The sequence below is a fragment of the Thamnophis elegans genome, chromosome 13 (genome assembly GCF_009769535.1).
Source record: "Thamnophis elegans isolate rThaEle1 chromosome 13, rThaEle1.pri, whole genome shotgun sequence".
NCBI lineage: Eukaryota > Metazoa > Chordata > Lepidosauria > Squamata > Colubridae > Thamnophis > Thamnophis elegans.
Genome location: NC_045553.1, coordinates 45683679 through 45708915, shown reverse-complemented (window position 1 = coordinate 45708915; position 25237 = coordinate 45683679). Strand labels below are relative to the sequence as shown.

Genomic DNA, 25237 nt, shown 5'->3' with positions numbered 1-25237 from the left:
TTTCCCTCAAAAAAGAGGCTGAAAAACTGGTTGTGTCTTATACACTGAATACAGCATTTTATGCCCCCCGAAACTCTGCCCCCTTCACCAAAATGGCCATGCATAGCTTTTAGAAGGCTTTCAGAGAGCTCCTGGGGGCTGGGGAGGGCAGAAATGAATGAAAAATGGGCCGTTCCCCCCCCCAGCCCCCAGCAGCACTCTATAAGCTTTCTAAAGGTTATCCATGTCATTTTTTGACAAAAAATGGGCCCGTTTTTTGCAGAAAATGGGCCATTTTTTGCTCATTTTTGCCCCCCCCCCCAAGCTCTCTGAAAGCCTTCTAAAAGGCATGCCTCCTAAAGGCTATTCATGCCCTTTTTTTGGAAAACAAATGGACCTGTTTTCGTGGGAAATGTTCCCTTTTTGGGAGGTTTGCAGAGTGCAAAAACTTTTTTTAATTTTCCTCTTCAAAACCTTGCTGCGTCTTATACTCCAGTTCATCTTATACTTAAAAAGTATGGTATAAACCTCAAATGAGGTAAGTTAAAGAATGCATCCCCCAAAACTGGAACCTATGACTTTCATGGGATTGACATTTGGCAGGATTATGACCACATTGTGGCATTTGGTCACAGTCATGTGATCATTATTTCCAGGGCTCCCTGTCAGCTTCCTAGAAGAAAAGTCACTGGGGAAGCCAGCAGGAAGTCAGAAGTCACTCCCTCTGTTTTTTTGATCCATCCATGATCATGTTATTTCTCTGTGTAGGCAAGGAAATATCTCTGAAACGGTGACTCAACAGATGACGGGTTGTCTAGTTAGTATGCAATATAAATCCGTATCACAAAGACATAATAAACAAAGTTAAGATTTCCTAATACGATATAATAATTGATACAAGCAATCCAAGCCGTTAGCTTCAATAAAACTCTACCGAGAATAATAAGAGAGAAGACTTTGTAAGAAGCATTTGAAGGACCGCCTTAAACGTCTGAAAATCAGACCCTGCAGGTAACTCAAGAGGGTTTAGTTTGGAAGAGTTGGAACTAAATTGGGGGGGAGCTTTAAAATACGAAGTGGCAATTTTAACTCGAAGAAAAACTAATCGAATTGGATTGTGCTATCAAGCTGAGCACGCGAAAGCATGATTTGGCATCATTGTTTTCAAATAAAGGGGTTATTGGAAGCAGTGCCTGGAAATCAACACCAGCAAGGTAGACTGAAAATGTTCTCAAAGACCCAACACTATAGGAATTGACAAAAGGAGGAAAGGGATAGCTGGGAAAGACTCAGGACCAACTAGATCAGGAGAACTGGCGGTCATGTGACTGGGCGGACGTGGCTTGGTGGTCATGTGACCGGGTGGGCGTGGCTGCTCAACAGACTCACACACAATGTAAACGCAGCTGGACTTCACACAAAATGGGTTCCTGCAACAAGCAGGAACCTCAGAGAGTCAAGAGTCCTCATTTTACCCACCTCGGAAGGATGGAAAGCTTGAGTCAACCTTGAGCCGGTGAGACTCGAACTGCTGAACTGCAGTCAGCAGAAGCAGCCTGCAATCCTGCACTCTCACCACTGCGCCACCTCGGCTCACAATGTCTGTGTCAAATGAAGTATACGATCTTCAAAAACTCGTATTCCCACAACCTGCTGAATCTCAAACTACACAACCTTATTTTTTCTTTTTTCTTTATGGTGGGAACAAGCAGTGCATGAAAAAAAGGAATTAATGGATAGATGGTTGGCTGGCTGGGTGAGTAAGTTCAGGTGAACCTGTCCTTCAGATTCTATCTCCTGGCAATAGGTAGAGAAGAAACAACTTGGGGAGGGAGGGAGAGGATGGTTGAATGACTAGCACTGTGATTAAGTGCACCAGTCCCACTTTATTCAGAGATATGCTGTGCGACGTCTGGAAAAGCTATCCATACCGTTGCTTTTTTGAGGAATGCCTAGAGACTTAGAGAAAAACAGGAGGCTTCCTAGTAACAGAGTTGGAAGGGACCTTGGAGGTCTTCTAGTCCAACCCCCGCTTAGCAGGAAACCCTACACCACTTCAGACAAATGGTTATCCAACATCTTCTTGACTTCCAGTGTTGGGGCACTCACAACTTCTGGAGGCAGGTTGTTCCATTGATTAATTGTTCTACCTGTCAGGAAATGTCTCCTTAGTTCTAAGTTGCTTCTCTCTCTTGATTAGTTTCCCCCCATTGCTTCTTGTTCTACCTCAGGTGCCTTGGAGAATAGTTTGACTCCCTCTTCTTTGTGGCAGCCCCTCATATATTGGAAGACTGCTATCATGTCTCCCCTAGTCCTTCTTTTCATTAAATTAGACATACCCAGTTCCTGCAACCGTTCTTCATATGTTTTAGCCTCCGGTCCCCTAATCCTCTTGGTTGCTCTTCTCTGCACTCTTTCTAGAGTCCCACCATCTTTTTTATATTGTGGCAACCAAAACTGGATACCATATTCCAAGTGTGGCCTTACCAAGGCATTATAAAGTGGTGTTAACTTCACGTGATCTTGATTCTATCCCTCTGTTGATGCAGCCTAGAACTGTGTTGGCTTTTTTGGCAGCTGCTGCACAGGCTGGCTCCTATTTAAATGGTTGTCCACTAGGACTCCAAGTCCCTCTCACAGTTACTACTATTGAGCCAGGTACCACCTATACGGTACCTGTGCATTTGGTTTTTCTTGCCTAAATGTAGAACCTGGCTTTTTTCACCATTGAATTTCATTTGTTAGATAGCGCCCAATGTTCGGTTTGTCAAGATCTTCTGAATTTTTATCTTAGGCTGCAGAGGAAGGCTTGCCCTCTGGAGCTTGAAGTATCTGCATTGTAAGCAGATGGTGTTGAACTCAGTTCACTGTGTTTTCAGGTAGGGTCAGGAAAGGAATTTGTTTTGGATCTAGATGGTTCATGAAGTTTGTGACGTGCCATCAAATTTCAGCAGCTGTGTATGATTTCAAACAAAGCTTTTTTTAAAAGAGCAGCTGTCCACCCCAAAACTAAAATCAAAGGCAGAAATGACAGTCAGTAGGATGGTGCAAAATTATTCCCTTTTCACACCGCTGCTAAGGCTTTTGCTTGCCCTGTATTTTCAGGAAGGGAGGGCCGATCAACCATCAGGATGGCTAGAATGAAAGGGGAGGAGAAAAGGGTCGTGAGTAAACATGAAATATAAACAGAATAATTCATGTACCAAATGATTCATGTACCTTTTTCTGACCATCTTCTCTGGTTTAACTTGATTAGACAAGCAAGAACTGCATATTTTATTCACAAGGCTTGGGTAATGGATACTGCAAAGTTTCTAACTCACTGCTGAAACGGCGAGATTAATGTGAGATTTCATCTTGACAAACATTCTAAAGCCCGGCAAAATATACCATATATTTCTTCTTGGTTTGCTGCAATGCACAAATGAGAATGCAGGGCATAACTCTTTGGCACGGCCTGTCTCTAAAATGGTCTTTTTAGATTGCGCAATGAAAATGACTTAACTTTCCTACGCTGGAGTTTGGATTTGTGATTTGATTCCATCTGCCTCCGTTTTCAATCTGGATGGGCGCCATTTCTTGACCGGCTAAATTTTCTGTTCTGGTTTTGCAGCTGCCATTTTGGACGACCCAATGGAATGCAGCCGGGGGAACGACTCTCCATCACACTGGCCAAGAACCGGATCAACCGTGCCCCTGAGAGGGCAGGGAAAGCCAAAGTGGAAGTGGACATCTTTGAGTTGCTGAGAGATAGTGAATATGAAACAGCCGAGACTAGTACGTACGTCTCCGGGACGGGGGGTTGCTTGATTATGTCATCAAGTTGATGTTGAATCTTACTGAGCATATCTTCTCCTTGATCATTGTGTCTCTCATGATTCTTTAGGTCTTCCATTTTTTTTAAAAAAAAGATATTTCTATCCATGTTGTGGGCTTCTTGGTTACAATCCATGGATCTTCCATTGTGTGTCCTCCTGCACAGTATGAATGGATCAAAGGTGTATTTAGCAGGTTCTGGCCAGTTCTGGAGAACCGGTAGCAGAAATTTTGAGTAGTTCTGAGTACCGTAAATACCACTCTGATTGGCCCCGCCCCCATCTATTCTCTGCCCCCCAAGTCCCAGCTGATTGGGAGGAAATGGGGATTTTGCAGTAACCTACCCTGGAGTGGGGAGGGATGGAGATTTACAGTATCTTTCCCCTGCCATGCCAACCAAGCCATGCCCACCAAGCCACGCTCACAGAACTGGTAGTAAAAAAAATTGAATCCCACCACTGAAATGGATGACTTTGCCATTGTCACCAAAATGATCACCCATTCTCTAGTGTATTCCTATATCACTGTTGCCTAGTAGAGGTTCCCGTTGGCTTGAAGTAGGCAGCTGGGGTGACCTTCACCATGGTGAGTCTGTTGTGAATATACACTCTTGACATACACCATCAGAGTTCTTGGCTTATTCCTCCCAGAAACACCCCAACAGTGAGACAAACATAAAGAACATCACGGGGAGCCTTGTGGTTGTTGGACAGTGCTTAATTTCTAATTATGTTAATGAGCGGGTAGAGCTTTTGATGAGTGAACATGGCATTTCCTGACCCAAAATTCCTTCTATGATCTCCTGTGTGTTAATTCCGTCTCGTTCTGCAGGAATGTCCTATTATTATGATTATTCTGTAATTTAGTATTTTTAGCCTGCAATTCTGCCAGGAAACAAAAGGTGGTAGTAAAGAGCCGGAAGTAAAAAAAAAAAAATGGAAACCCACCACCGAGCCATGCCCAGGCTCGAAACTGTTTCAGCTCCCATTGGCTGACCTTATTACTAAGCCCTATTCCAGTTCATTAATATACACCAACGATGATTTTAAGCAGTGAGTTTCTGAGCCCCTGGGAGGCTTAGTGTTACACAACTTATGCACCATCCTGGTTTTCTGTTTTTAAATTGAGTCAGTGCTTAGAGAAGAGCCTAGCCCATGTTGGGCAGAATGGCCATGCTAGCCAAGAATTGTGGTTGTTGTATGTAGTTTAGCCTGCCTTGGCCGCATTTCTCACCATCCTTAGCCCAAGAGTTGATATTTCTACTAGACTAGTTTCTTGTTATGAATTTCATCAAGGTCTATTTTAATTAATTTTTATTTTTTTTCCTATCTGTTGTTATTATTAGCTACCCTTATCTTCCCCTAGAGCGACAGAGGATAGAAATTAAATATCCAGGTTACTGTCTATCTACAAGCACATCTGAAGGGCATCAGGTTGGAAAATTACACAGAGAATGGAGAATTATGCTGCCCGCAAATTTTAACCTATTTGGCTCCCGAAATGATAGTTCGGGAGTCATTTTTGCTGAACATGGAAAATCTGCCTCTAATAGCTTGAGGAACAAAGGGGCGATGGGAAATGTAAAAAAAAGAACCCTCTGTTCTCTATTTCTGTTGCCTCTGGAAATTAGTCATTCAGCACCTCAGTTATTAAACAGAAACAGAGGGATAGAATTAAGATCATGTGAAGGGTTAATACCACTTTATAAGGCCTTGGGGTAAGGCCACACCTGGAATCCTGCATCCAGTTTTGGTCACCACGATGCAGAAAAGATGTGGAGACTCTAGAAAGAGGGCAGAGAAGAGCAACAAAGAAGATTAGGGGACTGGAGGCTAAAACATACAAAGAAAAGTAGCTGGAACTGGGCATGTCTGGTTTAGTGAAAAGAAAGACTAGGGGAGACACAATAGCAGTGTTATTCTGTTATTTAACAAAAGATGAAAAAACTATGTGTAAACAAGAGGGAACATGGCCCCTCTGCCTCTACCCTGGAAATGTGGATTATTTCTCTTGAGAGTCCACATTCAAGAAGCAGGATTGTGTCTCTTGAGTTGGGAGGTCACTTTGGCATTGTTGTTTTTTAACATTCCTCTCTTGTGCATTCAGGAAGAGCTTTGTTTAGTTATGTTAGATGGTTGCCTGCTCACCAGATGACTCTGAGTCTCACAAGGGTTCAAAGCATCCAGTACAAAGGAAAAGGATAAAACAATGGAATAAAACATGCTGCATGAAAAGAGAGACAGACAATTCAAGCTCATGTACTATCCTGAAGCAGCAATAAGAGGAAGGTTTAGCCTTTAGAGGAGTATTTCTCAATCTTGACAGCTTGAAGATGAGTAGACTTCAACTCCCACTATTCTTCAGCCAGCCATGATGTGTAGACATAGAGTTGAAGTCCACACATCTTCATGCTGTCAAGTGCTCTGACCTAGGCTTCCTCAACAAGCAAGAAGCAAAGTCTTGGTCCTGGCAAAACCTTTTTATTCACGTGACTGCGAATTCCTTTCATTCACAATCAGCAAGTCTTGGCGAACAGTCTTCCAGAGGAATATTTATCCACACGAACCTTATCTCGCTTGGCGAGCTGCCAGATAACTAGTTTTCAAATGCAGGGCAAGATGACACTTGGCCCAGAGTCTCTTATAGTCACAAACAGAACTCTTCACACTTGAAGCAACCGAAGGAACGAATTGTTTCCTGCAAAAGCCCCCTCCCCATTAGTTCCTCTTTATTTCCCATGGGAGGGGCCAATCACTTGGAAGGTATGGCTTTACTCCCAAGTCGACACTACTCTCTTAGTTGTTCTTGTCTTCTGGCAGCTCTGCGCATGCGCACACTGGGAACAGGCTCCAGCTGTTCTTCTGCCTCACTGCTGTCTAACTTCCTTCCCCCCTTCATTTTAAATTCTAAAAATGATTCATGGAGAGAGAAAGGGGGAGTGGGAGGAGAGAAAGAGAGAGAGAGAAAGAGGAAAGAAAGAAAGAGGGAGGGAGAGAGAAAGGGGAAGAAAGACAGATAGAGAAAGACGGAGAGAGAGGAGAGAGAGGGAGAGAAACAGAGAGAAAGAGAGGGAGAGAGGAGGGAGAGAAACAGAGAGAAAGAGAGAAGAGAGGAGGAGAGGGAGGGAGAGAGAACGAGAGAGAACGAAATGGACAGAGAGAAAGAGAGAGAAAGACAGGGGCAGAGGAAGAGAAAAGGGGAGAGAGAACAAGAAAGTGGGAGGAGGAGAGAAATAGTGAGGGGCAGAGAAAAGAGAGGGAAGAGAGAGGGGGAGAGAGAAGGAGAAAGAGAGAGAGAAAGAGAAAGATGGGGGGGAGAGAATGAGAGAGAGAAAGAGATGGACAGAGAGAAAGAGAGAGAAAGACTGAGGGGGAGAGGGAGAGAAAAGGGGAGAGAGAATGAGAAAGAGAGGGAGGAGAGAAAGAGTGAGGGGCAGAGAAAAAGAGAGGGAAAGAGAGAGGGGGAGAGAGAAGGAGAGAGAGAAAGGGAGAAGAGAGAGGGGAGAAAGAGAGAAACAGAGGGGGGGAGAGAGAGAAAGAGAGAAAGAGGGGGAGAGAGAGAAAGAGAAAAAGAAAGAGGAGGGAGAATAAGAGAGAGTGAGAGAGAATATGCTCAAAAGCACTCTTTGATTGATAGATGGGAGAGAAAGAAACCTGAAATTATCTATTCCAAAATGCTGGGGATATCATATTCAGTCAAAGCACAGTTTTCAAAGTGTTTTAACTTCACGTAACCTGTTAATTCTGCCTTTGCTGCAAGATTCTAGGCTCCCTTTTTGAACCACTTTGTGGCAACAAATAAATGTCAGTTTTAGGAGGGGGTTGACATACTGGTGAGCTTCCAAGCCAAGCAATGCAAGGGTTTAGAACAGTGGAGATGGCACTAGGCTAGAAACTGGGAATTCTAGTCCCCCTTTAGGCATGAAAACAGACTGGGTGACTTTGAACCAATGACCTGGTGGTGATAGTGATTCTAGTTCCATCATAAGCATGAAAGCCAGCTGGGACACTGAACCAATCATCAGGTGACAGTGAGTTCTAGTTCCACCATAGTCATGAAAGCTGTCTAGGGGACTTTGAACCAATCACCTGGAGATGATGAGTTCTAGTTCCACCATAGTCAAAAAAAACTGGCTAGGAGACTTTGAACCAATTACCAGGAGATAGTAAGTTCTAGTCCCAGCTTTAGGCATGAAAGCCAGCTGAGTGAGGTTGAGCCAATTACCAGGAGATAGTGAGTTCTAGTTCCACCATGGTTATAAAAGCTGTCTAGGAAACTTTGAACCAATTACCAGGAGCTAGTGAGTTCTAGTCCCAATTTAGGCATGAAAGCCAGCTGGGTAACTTTGAACCGATTACCAGGAGATAGTGAGTTCTAGTTCCACCATGGTTATAAAAGCTGTCTAGGAGACTTTGAGCCAATTACCAGGAGATAGTGAGTTCTAGTCCCACCTTAGGCATGAAAGCCAGCTGTGGGTGACTTTGAGCCAATTACCAGGAGATAGTGAGTTCTAGTTCCACCATGGTTATAAAAGCTGTCTAGGAGACTTTGAGCCAATTACCAGGAGATAGTGAGTTCTAGTCCCACCTTAGGCATGAAAGCCAGCTGTGGGTGACTTTGAGCCAATTACCAGGAGATAGTGAGTTCTAGTTCCACCATGGTTATAAAAGCTGTCTAGGAGACTTTGAGCCAATTACCAGGAGATAGTGAGTTCTAGTCCCACCTTAGGCATGAAAGCCAGCTGTGGGTGACTTTGAGCCAATTACCAGGAGATAGTGAGTTCTAGTTCCACCATGGTTATAAAAGCTGTCTAGGAGACTTTGAGCCAATTACCAGGAGATAGTGAGTTCTAGTCCCACCTTAGGCATGAAAGCCAGCTGTGGGTGACTTTGAGCCAATTACCAGGAGATAGTGAGTTCTAGTTCCACCATGGTTATAAAAGCTGTCTAGGAGACTTTGAGCCAATTACCAGGAGATAGTGAGTTCTAGTCCCACCTTAGGCATGAAAGCCAGCTGTGGGTGACTTTGAGCCAATTACCAGGAGATAGTGAGTTCTAGTTCCACCATGGTTATAAAAGCTGTCTAGGAGACTTTGAGCCAATTACCAGGAGATAGTGAGTTCTAGTCCCACCTTAGGCATGAAAGCCAGCTGTGGGCGACTTTGAGCCAATTACCAGGAGATAGTGAGTTCTAGTTCCACCATGGTTATAAAAGCTGTCTAGGAGACTTTGAGCCAATTACCAGGAGATAGTGAGTTCTAGTCCCACTTTTAGGCATGAAAGCCAGCTGAGTGACGTTGAGCCAATTACCAGGAGATAGTGAGTTCTAGTTCCACCATGGACAGCGCTGGGTCTTCGGCTTTGAAATGGAGATGAGCACTGCCCCCTAGAGTCGGGAATGACTAGCACATACGTGCCAGGGGAACCTTTATCTTTACCTTACTACCCATTGTAAATCTTCTGGAAGGAAAGAAGGCTTTGAAATCTTCTGGGAGACCTCTGAATCTCAACGTTGTATTTTTTTTTTTTTTGCAATTAACATAAATTTTTCTTGCCTCTTTGTGATTGCTCTAATAAATTAATGCTTAAAGAGTTGGGATCCGTATTTGATGGGCTAATTGGACAGTTTTAGAAAGAAAGAAAAAACACACACAAAACTAAATGCCTATAAAATCCGAACAGCAAATGCAGCTGCTGCAAATTCCGATTTTGAATTATAATTAACTCTGCTATAAATATATAATGCCCCAGCTATTTTTATTTTTATTTTATTTTATTCTTCTTCAATAAAAGCAAGCTTTCATTAATATGTATTTTTAAAGAGAGCTTAGACTTCGCGTGTCTTCCTAAATTGGCTCAACATCTTATTTCCAAAGGCAATTATATTTCCTTTTTAAAAAAGCATTTAAAAATCACTCTGATCCGAAAAGATTCAACGCGCACTTTTTTTAAAAAAAATGAACGATAAAATAATGAAGGTGGATGGCCTTAGCAATTAGAGGCAAACCTTGCCTTCTTGATAGGCCTGACTCCCTATATCTAGATGTGGGTTGTTGCCAGCATTCCTGCTGGTTTGGTGCCGCAAAAATTTTGTTCTGCGTGTTTAAAGACAACTCAGCTAAATGTTGGAAATGCCACCAAATACCTGGATCTTATTATCATATGTGGTGGACATGTGGAGAGGCAAAGAAATATTGGACAAAAATTAAGACCTAGTTGGAATACATTGCTCAATACAGCAATGTATTGAGTTGAAGCCAGAAAAATTTCTGCTGGGAATTCTACCTGAAATATATAATAAAGAGAATGTATATCTATTCCAATCATTCATGTATAACTGCAGCTAGAACTGTATTTGCACAACATTGGAAAAGTGTAGAGATTCCTATTGAGAAGGTGATAAGGAAATATTAGAATGTGCAGAAATGAATAGCCTAACATTAGCAATTAAAGAGAAAGAGCAAAGTGAATATTCTATGATTTGGGAAGTTTTACCAATGGTTGGAAAGAGAAGAAGGAGAATTTGGAAAGGAAGAAAACTAAAATATAAGTAGATAATACACTTAGATAAAGATATAAAACAGTATGTGTATGTTAAGAATAATGATGTTTAATGTTGATATATTATTACTGGGAGATAGTAAGAAGAAAAATGGAGAGTTCCATAACATTTAAATGCTCAATATATTATAACACTAAACTTAGGGAAATAATGTTAATATGAACATGAAAGAGGTTGCACAGATGTGTTTGTACCCAGACGACACATTGCAGAAGGAAAGATGGACTGTTTATTTTTGTAATTGAAAAACAATAAAACTCTTTTTAAAAGAATTTATTCTGCGCATGCGCAGAACCAAAAACAAGATGGCGGCCTCTTAGGAGAAGCCGTTCAGGGGCGTGGCAGGCCTGGGTCGCTGCCGGTTCCAGCGACCCAGCCCGCCAAGTTACTACTCATTCAGGTGAACCCATCCGAACCAGTAGGAATGCACCTCTGCCTATATCCCTTTATATAAAACAATCTTGACTGTATAGTTGGAGTCTTCTCTAGCAGCCAAGTTTCCTCAGGAAGTTCACAGTTACTGAGCCCTCCTGCTCGTCATCAAACGATCTCCTGCGGATTCCGGCATCATGAATCTTTTTCAACGAGTTTCTCTCTGTTCTAAGAACCTGGAGGCATTTCATTTGACAAAACGAATGGGAAGATTTCTGGCGCTCGGTTGCAAGAAGCGCGGAACATTTCAAGAAGATGTAGCTAGACTTCCCAGCTTATCGAGACAGAACAGGATGGATCGGAGTGGGAGGCGGGGTGAATATATTGCTGTTTTGAGAGCTTACCATGCTTAAGGAGGGCCAAAATACAGACTTAAAATCAGAACTATTTCTATTAGAAAATTACTAAAGAGAAATATAGTAAAGGATTAATATATTTAATGCATATATCAATGCATAAAGGGGCGTGCATAAGTGCACCAATATGCTTACCATCCCTTTCCTACTGTCCCCATTTAGTCGTATCCATTTCCTGTATTCATAATCATGTTTATACCAGAGGTGGGTTCCTACCAGTTCGCACCTATTCGGTAGAACCGGTTCGTCAAATCTACCGAACCGGTTAGAAGAGGTTCCACCAGTGGACCCGGAAAGCAGGCCACACCTACAGAAGAGCTTCCAAAATTTTTTGAATGTTAGATATTCTTAACCGACTTTCTTCTAGAATATGTTATAAAGATGTAAAGTTACAGCAGATTCATTGAGACTTGAAAAAAAAATGCCAGTAGGTGGCTGTGTCCTTAAAACCCTATTAAATGAAAATGGTGCTATTGATAGTAAATATATAAATTCTAAAATGTACAATTTAAACTGAATGAAATATACGTGATTGTGGAAGAAACGCACGAAATGTACCTGTAACCAATGGATACGCTTTCTACAAGGTGTAATGAAAGATGATTTTGCTTGTGTTTTTCTTTAATAAGAACAATAAAAACTTTAAAATAATAATAAGACCTCCCCGAAAATAAGGCCAAGCGCTTATTTCAGGGGTCAAAAGAAAATAAGGCCCTGTCTTTTTTGGGGAAAACACGGTATTCTGGCGGGACGCTGTACCCAGATACTCAGGGTAAATGAGTTAAATAATAATGAAATGTGAACAGTTCACTTGAGAATACCAGTAATATTTCTTTCCTCTTTCTGCTTGCTGACTGACTCTGTCTGTGGGGATCCCCAGTGTGTCAGATCCTTCCCAAAGGAGTTGTTGGTGTCCTGGGTCCATCATCAAGTCCTGCTTCCAGCTCTATCATCAGCAATATCTGTGGGGAAAAAGAGGTGAGTGGCGTAAATTTTGCTCCGCGTGGAAAATTGGAGCTTGTGGTTTTAAAATGCTCAAGGGTAAAAACGAGACTTGCTTTCTACCGAGAAATTCTCAGGATCAATGTCCTTTTTTTCTAGATGTTCCTAATATCTATCTGTCCATCTATTCATGTAGCTACAGTCCCTCTATGTGCCCTTCTATATGTCCTTCCATTCTATCCATCTGATCCATCTATCCATCTCACCACCCACCCATCCCCTCTCCATCACAATGGACAGGATTATAGCTACCGTTCCTCTTTACATTTTAAAATACCTTTTACGTATTTGAACAAAATCCATTTTAGAATAAGAGAGTTGGAAGGGACCTTGGAGGTCTTCTAGTCCAACCCCTGCTTAGGCAGGAAACCCTACACCACTTCAGACAAATTGATATCCAACATCTTCTTTAAAAATCCAATTTGGAGCATTCACAACTTCTGGAGGCAAGTTGTTCCACTGATTAATTGTTCTCACCGTCAGGAATTTCCTCCTCATTTCTAAGTTGCTTCTCTCCTTGATTAGTTTCCACCCATTGCTTCTTGTTCTACCCTCAGGTGCTTTGGAGAATAGCTTGACTCCCTCTTCTTTGTGGCAGCCCCTGAGATATTGGGAGACTGCTATCATGTCACCCCTAGTCCTTCTTTTCATTAAATTAGACATACCCCGTTCCTGCAACCGTTCTTCATATGTTTTAGCCTCGTCTCCTAACCATCCTTGTTCCTCTTCTCTGCACTCTTTCTAGAGTCCGCCACCTTTTTTATATTGCGTGGCAACCAAAAATGAATGCAATATTCCAAGTGTGGCCTTACCTAGGCCTTATAAAGTGATATTAACACTTCAGGTGATCTTGATTCTATCCCTCTGTTGATGCAGCCTAGAACTGTGTTGGCTTTTTTGGCAGCTGCTGCACACGGCTGGCTCCTATTTAAATAGTTACCAACTAGGACTCCCAAGGTTACTACTGTTGAGCCAGGTACCACCTATATTGTACCTGTGCATTTGGTTTTTCTTGCCTCAATGACTGACTTTTTTCACCATTGAATTTCATTTTGTTAGATAGGGCCCAATGTTCAAGTCTGTCAAGATCCTTCTGTATCTTAAACCTATCTTCTGGAGTGTTGGCTATTCCTGCTAGCTTGGTGGGGTCTGAAAATTTGATGAGTTCCCCATCTATCTCCTCGTCCAATCATCGGATTTTAACCAAGTTGTTTTGCTACCTGTTTTCATCTGATTTTCACTTAGTTCCTTTCAAAGCGGATGGAAGTATCCTCTCTTTGGGGAAGGGTGCTGAATCTCTCCAGGCAGTCTTGTTACCTCAAAATCACTGGAGGAGACATTTTGCAGTCGATCAGCCAGGAATGTTCATCTCCGAGTGAAGAAAATCTGAAAAATATGGTGAACTTTCCGCTGATCAAAGTTCTAAGAGAAAAAAAACACAGTCATCGAATTCCTTCCCTCTAAAACGCTCTTGTGATTTTGGACAGTTTGGGTCTCCGCATTTGAGGGGAAGCTCTGAAGATGGATGTTCAAAGGATGTAAAGTTTCACCCTTTGATAAATGTATCTGATACCTCAGTATCTGGTATTTAACCATTATTCTGGTTCCACTCCTTTGTTTGAAGTTTTCAGCCTCAAATCTCTACCTTACATTTCCAGATGATTCTCTGGATTTAATATTTCATAAGAGTGTTGCCTTGAGCTGATCCATCGCGGATCCTAGGACCAGCCTTCATCATGATTCATCTCCTTCAGTCCAGCTGGCTCCAGTTGGAAAGCTACAATCTTCCTGTCAGTCTTTCGAGCTGGTCTCTTATTGCCAAGTTTTTTTGGGGGAGGAGCGGGGTGATTGATAATCCACGAGTCAATAGCAAGCGTTCTCAAATGAATTATGGCTATTTGTTGCCTTGTTGAATGCATGACTCGACATGAGTTTGCAAGAAGGCTTTGAGTGATTCTTCCAGTGCAGATCTGGCCAAGTTCAGAGTTCTATACGAGCTGTCTTAACTGAGTATTCTCTCTCTTCTGGAGGGCACCCAGGGATGGGATTGAAAAATGTTAGCCACCTGTTCCCTGCCATAGTGGCAATGGCCTACTCGGCCTCCTGCACCTCGGTGTGTGTGTGTGGGGGGGCATTTTAGCCCTCCCAGGCTCCAGAGGCTCTCCGCGATAGATTTAAGATAGATAGATAGATAGTAGATAGATAGATAGATAGATAGATAGATAGATAGATGATAGATAGATAGATAGATAGATAGATAGATAGGTAGATAGATAGATAGATAGATAGATAGATAGATAGATAGATAGATATAGAGAGATAAATGATAGATAGATAGAAAGATAGATAGATAGATAGATAGATAGATAGATAGATAGATAGATAGATAGATAGATAGAGATAGGAGAGAGAGAGATAGATAGATAGATAGATAGATAGATAGATAGATGATAGATTGATAGATTGATAGATGATAGATGATATAGAGATAGAGAGATAGAGATAGATAGATGATAGATAGAGATAGATAGTAGATGAGAGATAGATAGTAGATAGATAGATAGATAGATGATAGATAGAGATATAGATAGATAGATGATAGATAGATAGATAGATAGATAGATAGATAGATAGATGATAGATAGATAGATAGATAGATAGTAGATAGATAGATAGATAGATAGATAGATGATAGATAGATGGATAGATAGAGATTATCATGGCCGTTTGCAGGCATGATAACGTGACCAGTTTTTGCACAATATATACCCAACCAGCTGCTGACAGTCTCAAAATAAATCAATGCAAGTTGAATTGGTAACTGAAGGGCTATTATAGCAGCTTGGGGTTCAGATGACCCTCTTTCTGCTGCCAGAGGCAATGCCCCCCCCTCCGTTGGCCCTTCAGTCCGTTCTACTTCCTCTCTTCCTCTGCCATCTCTCGGCTTCTGTTGCCAACAGTGAGTTAGTTTCCTGGCTCCAGCTCAGCTCAAGAACATTCGTCAGTGTCAGATTCCGACCACGATCCTTCTTCAGATATTTATCCCGATTAACATCACGTCCCATTGACCCTATCTTCCTTTCTTTTTTTAAAAAACTGGCTTCGTCTCAACATTCTGACTTTGGTTCTCTCCCCACGCCCCCCCCCCCCACAACCAGCTATCAAGTTCCTATTTGTCCTGGCGAGGATGCTATCAGATAGTTTGGTTTTGCAATCTCGGCGGCTCTTCCCAAAAACTTTGCAGCGGTTTTCGAAAACGGAAGAATCTGTGAAATCAAGAGAGGCGAGAACGAGGAGAGCATTTCAAAAGGAGGGGGGGGAAGTGCGTAAGGTCACAGGAAGTTAGAGGAAGATTAAAGAAAAGGTGAGGTGGCTCAGTAGCTAAGGCGCTGAGCTTGTCGATCAGAAAGCTCAGCAGTTCAGCGGTTCGAATCCCTAGCGCCGCCTAACGGAGTGAGCTCCCGTTACTTGCCCCAGCTTCTGCCAACTGAGCAGTTGGAAAGCATGTAAAAATGCAAGTAGAAAAATAGGGACCACCTTTGGTGGGAAGGGAACAGCGTTCCGTGCGCCTTCAGCGTTGAGTCAGGTCAGCAACATGACCACAGAGACATCTTGGACAGCGCTGGCTCTTCGGCTTCGAAACGGAGATGAGCACTGCCCCCTAGAGTTGGGAACGACTGGCACACATGTGGGAGGGGAACCTTTACCTTTACTTTAAGGAAAAGTTCCAGAGTTAGAAGAAGACAACGCATGCCCTTGACCGAAATTCCTAGGTTTGTTTATGTCTAGGACAAAACTCTCCCGAACTTTTTGTTTCTTGAAGGACAATTGGGATGGGAGCAGAACGCCATGTCCTATCAAAGTGTTAGACAGTGCATTAAGAAATTGGATACCTCTGTAGTCTTTAAAAGTGACCTTGACATTTTGCTTCACAAGGTTGATGTTTGATGCCCATAATATCTGATTTTGTGAGTGTATTTTGCGACACCTTCCCATGGTGAATTTGTTTTATATTTTAGGAAACATTGATCATGCTGCCCACCATTTCTTCTCTCTCTCTCTCTTTTTCTTTCTCTCTCCCCCCTCTCCTCTCTCCTTCTCTCTCTCTCTCTCTCTCCCTCTCTCTCTCTCTCTCTCTCTCTCTCTCTCTCCCTCTCTCCCTCCTCTCCCCTCCCCTCCCTCTCCCTCCCTCCCTCCCTCCCGGTTGGCCAGCGCTACTGCCGGTTCGCTCACATGTGCATGTACGTTCCAATAGAAATTGTTCTGCACATGTGCAGAACTAAAAAAAAACAAGATGGTGGCACCAATAGCGCCAACCAGGGAACCGGTTCAGGGATGTGGCAGGCCTTGGTTGTTGCTGGTTCCAGCGGCCCAGGCCGCCATACCACTACCAGTTTAGCTGAACCAGTCTGAACCAGTAGGAATCCATCTCCTCTCTCCCTCTTCCTCTCCTCCCTCCCTCCTGTTAACTATGTCCTATATTTTATTTATCTGATTTAATTAAGGCACTAGTTTATGGGGTCTTCTTAATGCCATAAAGAATTTGTTAGCTTCAAAATGCTGTAGGAAATTACGGCTGGATCTCCCTTTCGCTCGATGTGAAGGATCGCCGATAGAACCTGCCTTCAACCATCCGACAAAAACCTTTGCAGAACCAGAATCAGGACAAATAATCTCCCAACCAGCAGGGGTGGGGATTTTTCATCATGTGCAGGAGTCGTACAAGGCAGAGGAATATGAAATACGAATTGTGCCTGGTCATTTGAGACTGCAGGGTTGAGCAGCGTTGACCCCGAGCCTCTCACGCTCCACAGACCTCGTACCTAAGCGGTGGCATGTGTCACAATGCTCAAATTCCATAGGGCTGCTGAGCAAAGCCACAGATATCCTGTGGATGCCTCGACTCCTTTCCCTGAAGGTTGTAAGCTGGGGGTCTACAGTGTTTCTTGCCTTTTCACTTTCCGAAGGGCTGGGGAATAAAGTCTTTCTGATTTCTCAGCAAACTGGTTAGCAATAGCAATAGCAATAGCAGTTCGACTTATATACCACTTCATAGGGCTTTCAGCCCTCTCTAAGCGGTTTACAGAGTCAGCATATCGCCCCCACATTCTGGGTCCTCATTTCACCCACCTCGGAAGGATGGAAGGCTGAGTGAACCTTGAGCCGGTGAGATTTGAACCGCCGAACTGCAGATAACAGTCAGCTGAAGTGGCTGCAGTACAGCACTCTAACCACTGCGCCACCCCGGCTCATTTTAGACCAGAGGTGTCCAACCTTGCCCTTTTGAAGAGTTGAGGACTTCAACTTCCAGAATTCTCCAGCCAGCCACGTTGGCTGGGGAATTCAGGGGGTTGAAATTTTCTGCAAAAAAAAAAAAAAAACAGTGAGAAAAATGACAGAATAACAGAGCTGGAAAGGACCTTGGAAGTCTTCTAGTCCAGCCCCCATCTTAAACAGGAGACCCTACACCAGGGGTCAGCAACCTTAAATAATCAAAGAGCCACAAAGCTCCTAACCGGAAGCCCTGCGTTCAATTCTGGAGTTGACCGGAAGTCCGATTCCCCCACCATAGAGTCTCCTCCTAACGTGGCGTCCTTTTCCTCTTCCTGTCCTAACCGAAAGCCCTATCAATTGTGGAGCTGAGCAGAAAATCCGCCCCTTGCCATAGAGTCTCCTCCTAGTGTGCCCTGCTTCTCCCCCTCCAAACCAGAAGCTCCTCTCAATATTGTGGTGCGACTGGTGACAGGGAGCCACAGCAGAGGGATGAAAGAGCCACATGGCTCCAGAGCTGCAGGTTGCTAACCCCTGCCCTATGCCATTCCAAACCAATGGTTCTCATCTTCTCTACTTTAAAGGAGAATATTTGTAGCTCAGGGCTGAAATGAGGGGTCCTTAGTGCTCTCTGGCTTTGCTTGCATGCATGTTGGGTGGAGAATTCTGGGAGTTGAACGTAGTTTAAATCTAACAAGGTTTGGACACCTCTGATTTAAATCTTTCGTGGAGTCAGACAGAACAGCTAACTAACAATCGTTCCCCTCAAAGAGGAACAAAATTGCAGTTGTTTTGGGATATCCCAAGAACCGATGCAACAAGGAATTGACTGTTCCTCCTAATGAAGAATAACCAGATGTTTCTCCTGAATGTTTCTTTGAAGTCATCCACTCTAAAGCACAAAACAAAGCAGATCTCCTGTTAACAGATTAAGAGATTAACAGAGTTGGAAGGGACCTTACAGGTCATCTAGTCCAACGCCCCACCTCACTCAAGCAGGAGACCCTACACCGTTTCTGACAGATGGCAGTCCAGTCTCTTCTTGAAAGCTTCCAGGGATGACGCTCCTACAACTTCCAAAGGCATTCCTTTGGGTGTCCATCCCAAATTGCATAGCTAAACGTCTGTAGAGATTCTCTGTCATCCAGGTTATGATTGACCCAAAGGGGCTTTTTCAGGAGGCAACTGGACTTTCTGTTTTTTCTTTGGAGACGTTTTGCTTCTCATCCAAGAAGCTTCTTCAGCTCTAACCGGATGGTGGGGAAGGGAAGGACTGATATTCCTTGCAGACAGCTGGTCCTTTGCATCCTTTTAGAGGGTTGTTGAAGCACTTGGGGGTTTATCTGTGTCTCCAGGGTCACCTGAGTGGTGCAAATGGTTCCTGCAGTCTGCAATAAATCCTTCCATTCCCCACTATCTTGTCAGAGCTGAAGAAGCTTCTTGGATGAGAAGCGAAATGTCTTCAAAAGAAAAAAGAAGGAAGTCCAGTTGCCTCCTGAAAAAGGACCTTTGGGACAACCAGGATCTGGACAACTGAGCATCTCTACAGATGTTTTAGTTATACAATTTGGGATGGACAGTCTTGGAATGGTGTGGGAGTAGGAATGCATTTCCAAAGGGGGGAAAAAATCGCAGGCAACAGGAACCATTTGCACCACTCAGCTGACCCTGAGGACAGAGATAAACCTCCCAAGTGGCCTCAAGGACCCTCTAAAAGGATGCAAATGACCAGCTGAATGCAGGGAATATAAATCCTTCCATTCCCCACCATCCAGTCAGAGCTGAAGAAGCTTCTTGGATGAGAAGTGAAACGTCTTCAAAGAAAAAACAAGAAAGTCCAGTTGCCTCTTGAAAAAGCCCCTTTGGGATTGACCCAGGAGCTGCCCACCTGGCAGATCAAAATTAAGACAGACAAGGTGATCCTTCAGCCCCGAACCATGGATGGCTTGAAAGGTCAAAAAACAGCAGCTTAAGTCATCCTTAGACGCGGATAGGAATTAGCACAAGGGCCCGGAGCATTGGTGCTACGTGCCTGTATTGGCAAGTACCTGCCAATCGTTTGGCCATCGCACTCTGGACTAATTGAGGCTTCTGTGTGGCCTTTAATGTTTCTGAGATATGACGTCTCATAAAATCTAAGAATGTTGAGCAATTATTCATCCAATCTTTTTTGCTGGAGGCAAAAGCATTTCAGACAGACCACTATCCCGCTTCGGTTTGAAGAATGGAAGAACTTCATTTCTTAGCAGCGGGAAAATATGCCTTGCCTTTTAGGAAACTAGCAATAGCAATAGCAGTAGACTTATATACCGCTTCATAGGGCTTTCAGCCCTCTCTAAGCGGTTTACAGAGAGTCAGCATATTGCCCCAACAACAATCCGGGTCCTCATTTTACCCACCTCGGAAGGATGGAAGGCTGAGTCAACCCTGAGCCGGTGAGATTTGAACCGCTGAACTGCTGATCTAGCAGTAGCCTGCAGTGCTGCATTTAACCACTGCGCCACCTTGGCTGATCGTTTCTTGTCTTGATAGGTATCAAGGGCAGGTATAAGAGAACACCTATAGCTGAACGGGTTTGCATATGTGGTAAAGGAGAAGTGGAAGATAATTCACATGTTCTATTACACTGCGAGCTCTACAGAGCTTGTAGGTCTGCACATATCTTCCCCTTATTAGAGAGATTGCCAGGGAGGGCAAACAATTTTTATCTAGGCTTCCTCCTCCAGGACACTAACCCGGTTACCACGTATGCAGTGGCAAAGTTCTGTGCTGCTGCAATGTCCATAAGAAAAAAACTGGCTACAGAAGTATAGTACCATCTTGTACCAATTATCTGGACATATCTTTGGACCATTATGTTATTATCCACTTTTAATGTCAATGCTTTTTAATTATATTTTAATGTTAGTATTTTTTTAATATAGTGTAAAAACTAATGTATATTGCTGGTCTTTGACCGTAATAAAGATTTTACTTACTAACTGTCTTGATAGAAGATAATATTTGTAGCTCAGGGTTGAAAGGCGGGGGTCCTTGGTGCTCTCTGAGCTTGGTTGTTTTCTTGCACACATTTCATTGCCCAACTAGGTAACATCATCAGTGCTAGAAGGGTGGTGTTTGTGGAGGGGAGGAGGAGGAAGACAATGACTCTGGGATCCTTGGTACTCTCTGAGCTTGGCCGTTTTCTCACAGACGTTTCATTACCCAATTACGTAACACAACCAGCGCTAGAAGGGAGTCTGACTGAGAATAAACCCATCTCCCTTTTAACCCTGATGACGTTACCTAGTACGGTAAGGAAATGTCCGCAAGAAAAACAACCGAGCTGAGTGAGCACCAAGGATCCCACAAATCCCTACTCACAGTCACTCATGCCCTAGTCACTTCCTGTCTTGACTACTGCAACGTGCTTTACATGGGACTGCCCTTGGAGAGCATCCGGAAGCTCCAGTTGGTGCAAAATGCAGCGACCCCTGTGGTTTTGCGCAGACTCTGGAGTGCACATGTATCACCTCCCCTGCAAGAGCTGCATGCGCTGCCGATTTGCTCCCAGGTGCAATTCAAGGTGCTGGTTGTCACCTTTAAAGCCCTTCATGGCTTGGGACCGGTCACATCTCCCCAACCCATCAGAACAGGGAGGCAGGGAATGCTACAAGTCCCGTGGGAGATACCCTGGTGGGACCCAAAGAAGGGCCTTCTCCGTGGTGGCTCCCTCTCTCTCATTCCCCTGGAAATTAGAATGGCCCCCATCTGATACTCTTCCAGAAGGCGCTGAAGGCCCAGTTCTGCCAGAGGGCCTGGGGAACGAAGAGCAGGATGGAGTCCATTAAATGGCTTGTGAGATGTGTTGTCACCGGATGGGGGTGGGTGGGTTGATTTTATTGTATACGATTCTCTCTCTTTTTTATTGAAAATTTTTGAAAAAAAAGCTTTTACAAATATTTACCTCCCCTCCCCCATCCTCCCCACCCGAACCCAACCCCCCCAACCTCCCCCACTCCCCCGACTTCCCAGAACAAATACAGAGTATAAATCTTTAACAAAGATGTTCTAAAATAAACTTTTAAAAAGTTAGTATCATCTTTCATTTGAGCTTTAACTCCTCTTTTGTTAGGCTAACTCTAAACAGATTATATCATTCCTCGCTTCTTCAGTCATAAACTATCTGGAATTTCTTAGTCCCGTATTTATTTTGAATATAGTCAATCCATCTTCTCCACTCCAGTTTATATCTCTCGTTTGAGTGGTCCTTGAGATATGCTGATATTTTAGCCATCTCTGCTAGGTTTGTAACTTTTAATGTCCATCCTTGAATAGTAGGCAAGTCTTCCTTCTTCCAGTATTGCGCCAAAAAATATGGAACGCTTCATGAATTTGCGTGTCATCCTTACGCAGGGCCATGCTAATCTTCTCTGTATCGTTCCAATTTTAGTATATGTGCTGCCGAAGCGAGCACTACGATTCTCTCTTTTATGAGTTTTATTGTTTTTATATGATGTTTTTATATTCTTTTTTCCCCCGTTTTCAATTTTTTTGTTTTACTTTTAATGCAACTGTACACATATTATAGAAACAAAGCGTTGTTCAGATCTTCCCTTTTTATTTCCTCTCATTTACCTAATCTATTTTACATCATCGCCTGGTTTTCGCTTTCAGCCAAATTATTTTCTTTCGTTCTTTTCCATTTTTTATACTCATTTTTTTCCTCAGCGCCTAAGCAATATCTTCAATTGCCCCTTCAAAAATTGCGCCAAATTATCATTTCATTATTTCTCTGTTGGTCTATTTTAGTTTACGCGATATTATATATCCTCTAGTTATGTTTTGAAATAGAGAACATTTCTTTCCATTTTTTCTACAATGAACAATGTACTATGCTTTCTTTATTTCTCTTTTTTATCAGATTTCTTTTTATTTTTATTTCTCTTTTTTATCAGATTTCTTTTATTATTTTTCCCTTCTACAACACCTTACAGTCATTACATCAACATTGTTATGTCATCATGTACATGTATATAATATTTCGCTTCTATATTTACACACCTTTATACACAGTTCTATATATATTTATATTATTTTTTGGCTTAATTAATTTTATTCTTGTTTTGCAGCCATTTGTACCAATTGTTCCAAATTGCATAATATTCCGACTCTTCTTTCTCTTTTAATTTCAGTGTTAATTTGTCCATCTCTGCACAATCCAAAGTTTTTTTTTAATCACTAATTCATCCGAGGGAGTATTAGTTTGCTTTCTTTATTTCTTAATTAGTTGCATAACAATACTAATATTCCTGTAAGCCACCTAGAGCCGAGGTGGCGCAGTGGTTAAATGCAGCACTGCAGGCTACTTCTGCTGACTGCAGTTCTGCAGTTCGGCTGTTCAAATCTCACCGGCTCAGGGTTGACTCAGCCTTCCATCCTTCCGAGGTGGGTAAAATGAGGACCCAGATTGTTGTTGGGGGCGATATGCTGACTCTGTAAACGCTTAGGAGGGCTGAAAGCCCTATGAAGCGGTATATAAGTCTAACTGCTATTGCTATTGCTATTGTCCTATGCGAATATACAGCCATATAAATTCCCTAAATAAGTAAAGACTTTTCTGGTCTGTTGTGAGAAACAAATAATCTATTTCTCTCTTTCCTTTTTAGGTCCCTCATTTCAAGGTTGCTCCAGAAGAATTTCTCAAACTTCAGTTCCAGAGATTCACAACTTTGAACCTCCATCCTAGCAACACGGACATCAGTGTCGCTGTTGCTGGGATCTTGAACTTCTTCAACTGCACCACTGCCTGCCTCATCTGTGCCAAAGCTGAATGTAAGACCCCTCGTTTAAGCTCCCACTCAGAACATGTTGTTTTGGCCAATTTTTTTTTTAAACTTTAAAACAAGTCCACCACATATATGAAATACGCCTGGTTTTTTTTTTAAATTAGATTTTCAACATTTACTAGACATATTTTTAAACATTTTAGCTAATCTAGGTAAAGGTAAAGATTCCCCTTGCACATATGTGCTAGTCATTCCTGACTCTAGGGGGCGGCGCTCATCTCCGTTTCAAAGCCGAAGAGCCAGCGCTGTCCGAAGACGTCTCCATGGTCATGTGGCCGGCATGACTCAACGCTGAAGGCGCACGGAACGTGTTACCTTCCCACCAAAAGTGGTTCCTAGAATTCAGTGCCTTGCATACAGGAGGCCATAAAAAATGGATCGATTCAATTAACAGAGTTGGAAGGGACCGTGTGGGTCATCTAGTCCAACCCCTTCCTCCACCCACGCAGGCATCCCTACACAGTTTCTAACAGATGGCAATCCGGTCTTTTCTTGGAAAGCTTCCCGGGATGAAGCTCCCACAACTTCCGAAGGCAATTTCTTTTTTTTTTTTATAAAGTTATTAATAATATGTATTTATAACAATTTTTCCCTACAGTTGACAATATACTTGAAATTGCTTTCTTACCAACCCATAACTCCATCTTATCTTACAACATTCCTACTTCTTCTTCTTCCTTCCCTCCTTCCTTCCCTCCTTTTTCTCTCCTACTCTCCTTCCTTCCCTCCTTCCTTCCCTCCCTCCTTCCTTCCCTCCTTCCCTCCCACCTTTCTTCTCTCCTTCTCTCCTTCTCTCCTCCTTCCCTGCTTCCTTCCCTCCCTCCTTCCCCCTTCCTTCTCTCCTACATTCCCTCCTTCCTTCCCCTTCCTTCCCTCCCTCCTTCCCCTCCTTCCTTCCCCCCTTTCTTCTCTTTCTTCTCTCCTTCCTCCCTCCTTTCTCTCCTTTCCCTTCTCTCCTTCCCCTTCCTCCTCTTTACCCTTCCACTCATCCTCCCTTATCTCCCCTCTCTCCTTCTCTTACATTCCCTCCAATTCTTCCTCTGCTTTTCCCTCTCTCCTATTCCTCTCCTTTCTCCTCACCTTCCTATCTTTCCTCGAAGGCAATTTCTGTTCCATGGGTTGATTGTTCTCACTGTCAGGGACAATTCTCCTTATTTCCAGGTTGAATCTCTCCTGGTTCAGTTTCCATCCATTGTTCCTCGTCTGGCCTTCAGGTGCTTTGGAAAATAGCTTGACCTCTTTCTCCTCTCTGTGGCAGCCCCTCAAATATTGGAAGACTGCTATCCTGTCTCCCTGGTCTTCTCTTCCCTAGACTAGCCATGTCCAAGTATATTATATGAAATCAGACAACTTGTGAGTGGCCCAGATGTGCCTCGTGGATGTGAATCTCTTGCTGCCCTTCAGATCTTTTTACTATAAACTCTGGATGTCTACAATGATGTACTTTTGCCCCAGATTTCTCTAATGGGAAGCAGCCTGGTTTTTCCTTGAACTTGCCTGTTTTTCCTTGACCTCTAGTTCAATGCTCCCCTTACAGGCTTTGGGAAACATCTAGCTATTTCTTCATTACTAAGGGTAGAGCAGAATGTATGACATTTAAGAGGACAATTGGAAGGAAAGGAGCAGGTCTCAGCCTTGTTTCATTGACCCCGGGTTAAGATCCCTGCTACTCCGTAGTCTTTAACAAGGAAAACACAATCCTGCTTGTTCTTGATCTGTATTTCTCTCCACCTAAAAGCCCTGGTGGCAGTTCAGCATCAACAACATGCTTTTTTTTTAAATGGAGTCATTCGAATTGCCAGGGGTTCCAAGTAATGCATCCATACCAAACAAAACTCGGAGGCAGGTAGATTTCTCAAAGAATAGTTTTATTGGATGTATCATACTGGCACAGTTGTGGTGAAAATCAATTCTGAAGGTTCCCGCGGTTTTCACCTAATTAAAAGTCAAAAGTTTTCCCCCTTCCCCAAACAATCATGGTCCAATCAGGGT

The 25237-nt window shown here is 43.1% G+C and overlaps 1 protein-coding gene and 1 non-coding gene across 2 annotated transcripts in view; one reads left to right on the top strand and one right to left on the bottom strand.

Moving 5' to 3' along the window:
• The first annotated feature begins 2734 nt into the window (after window positions 1–2734).
• The window catches only part of GRIK4 (glutamate ionotropic receptor kainate type subunit 4), a 158511-nt gene continuing 136008 nt past the window's right edge, over window positions 2735–25237 (top strand). The window contains 5 exon segments of the mRNA XM_032228770.1: window positions 2735–2741; window positions 3593–3622; window positions 3625–3756; window positions 12025–12122; window positions 23066–23231. Coding sequence (XP_032084661.1) covers window positions 2735–2741; window positions 3593–3622; window positions 3625–3756; window positions 12025–12122; window positions 23066–23231 — 433 coding nt within the window.
• Window positions 21768–21873, bottom strand: LOC116517260. Its single transcript, XR_004256435.1, has one exon. It is a non-coding gene; the product is annotated as a U6 spliceosomal RNA (small nuclear RNA).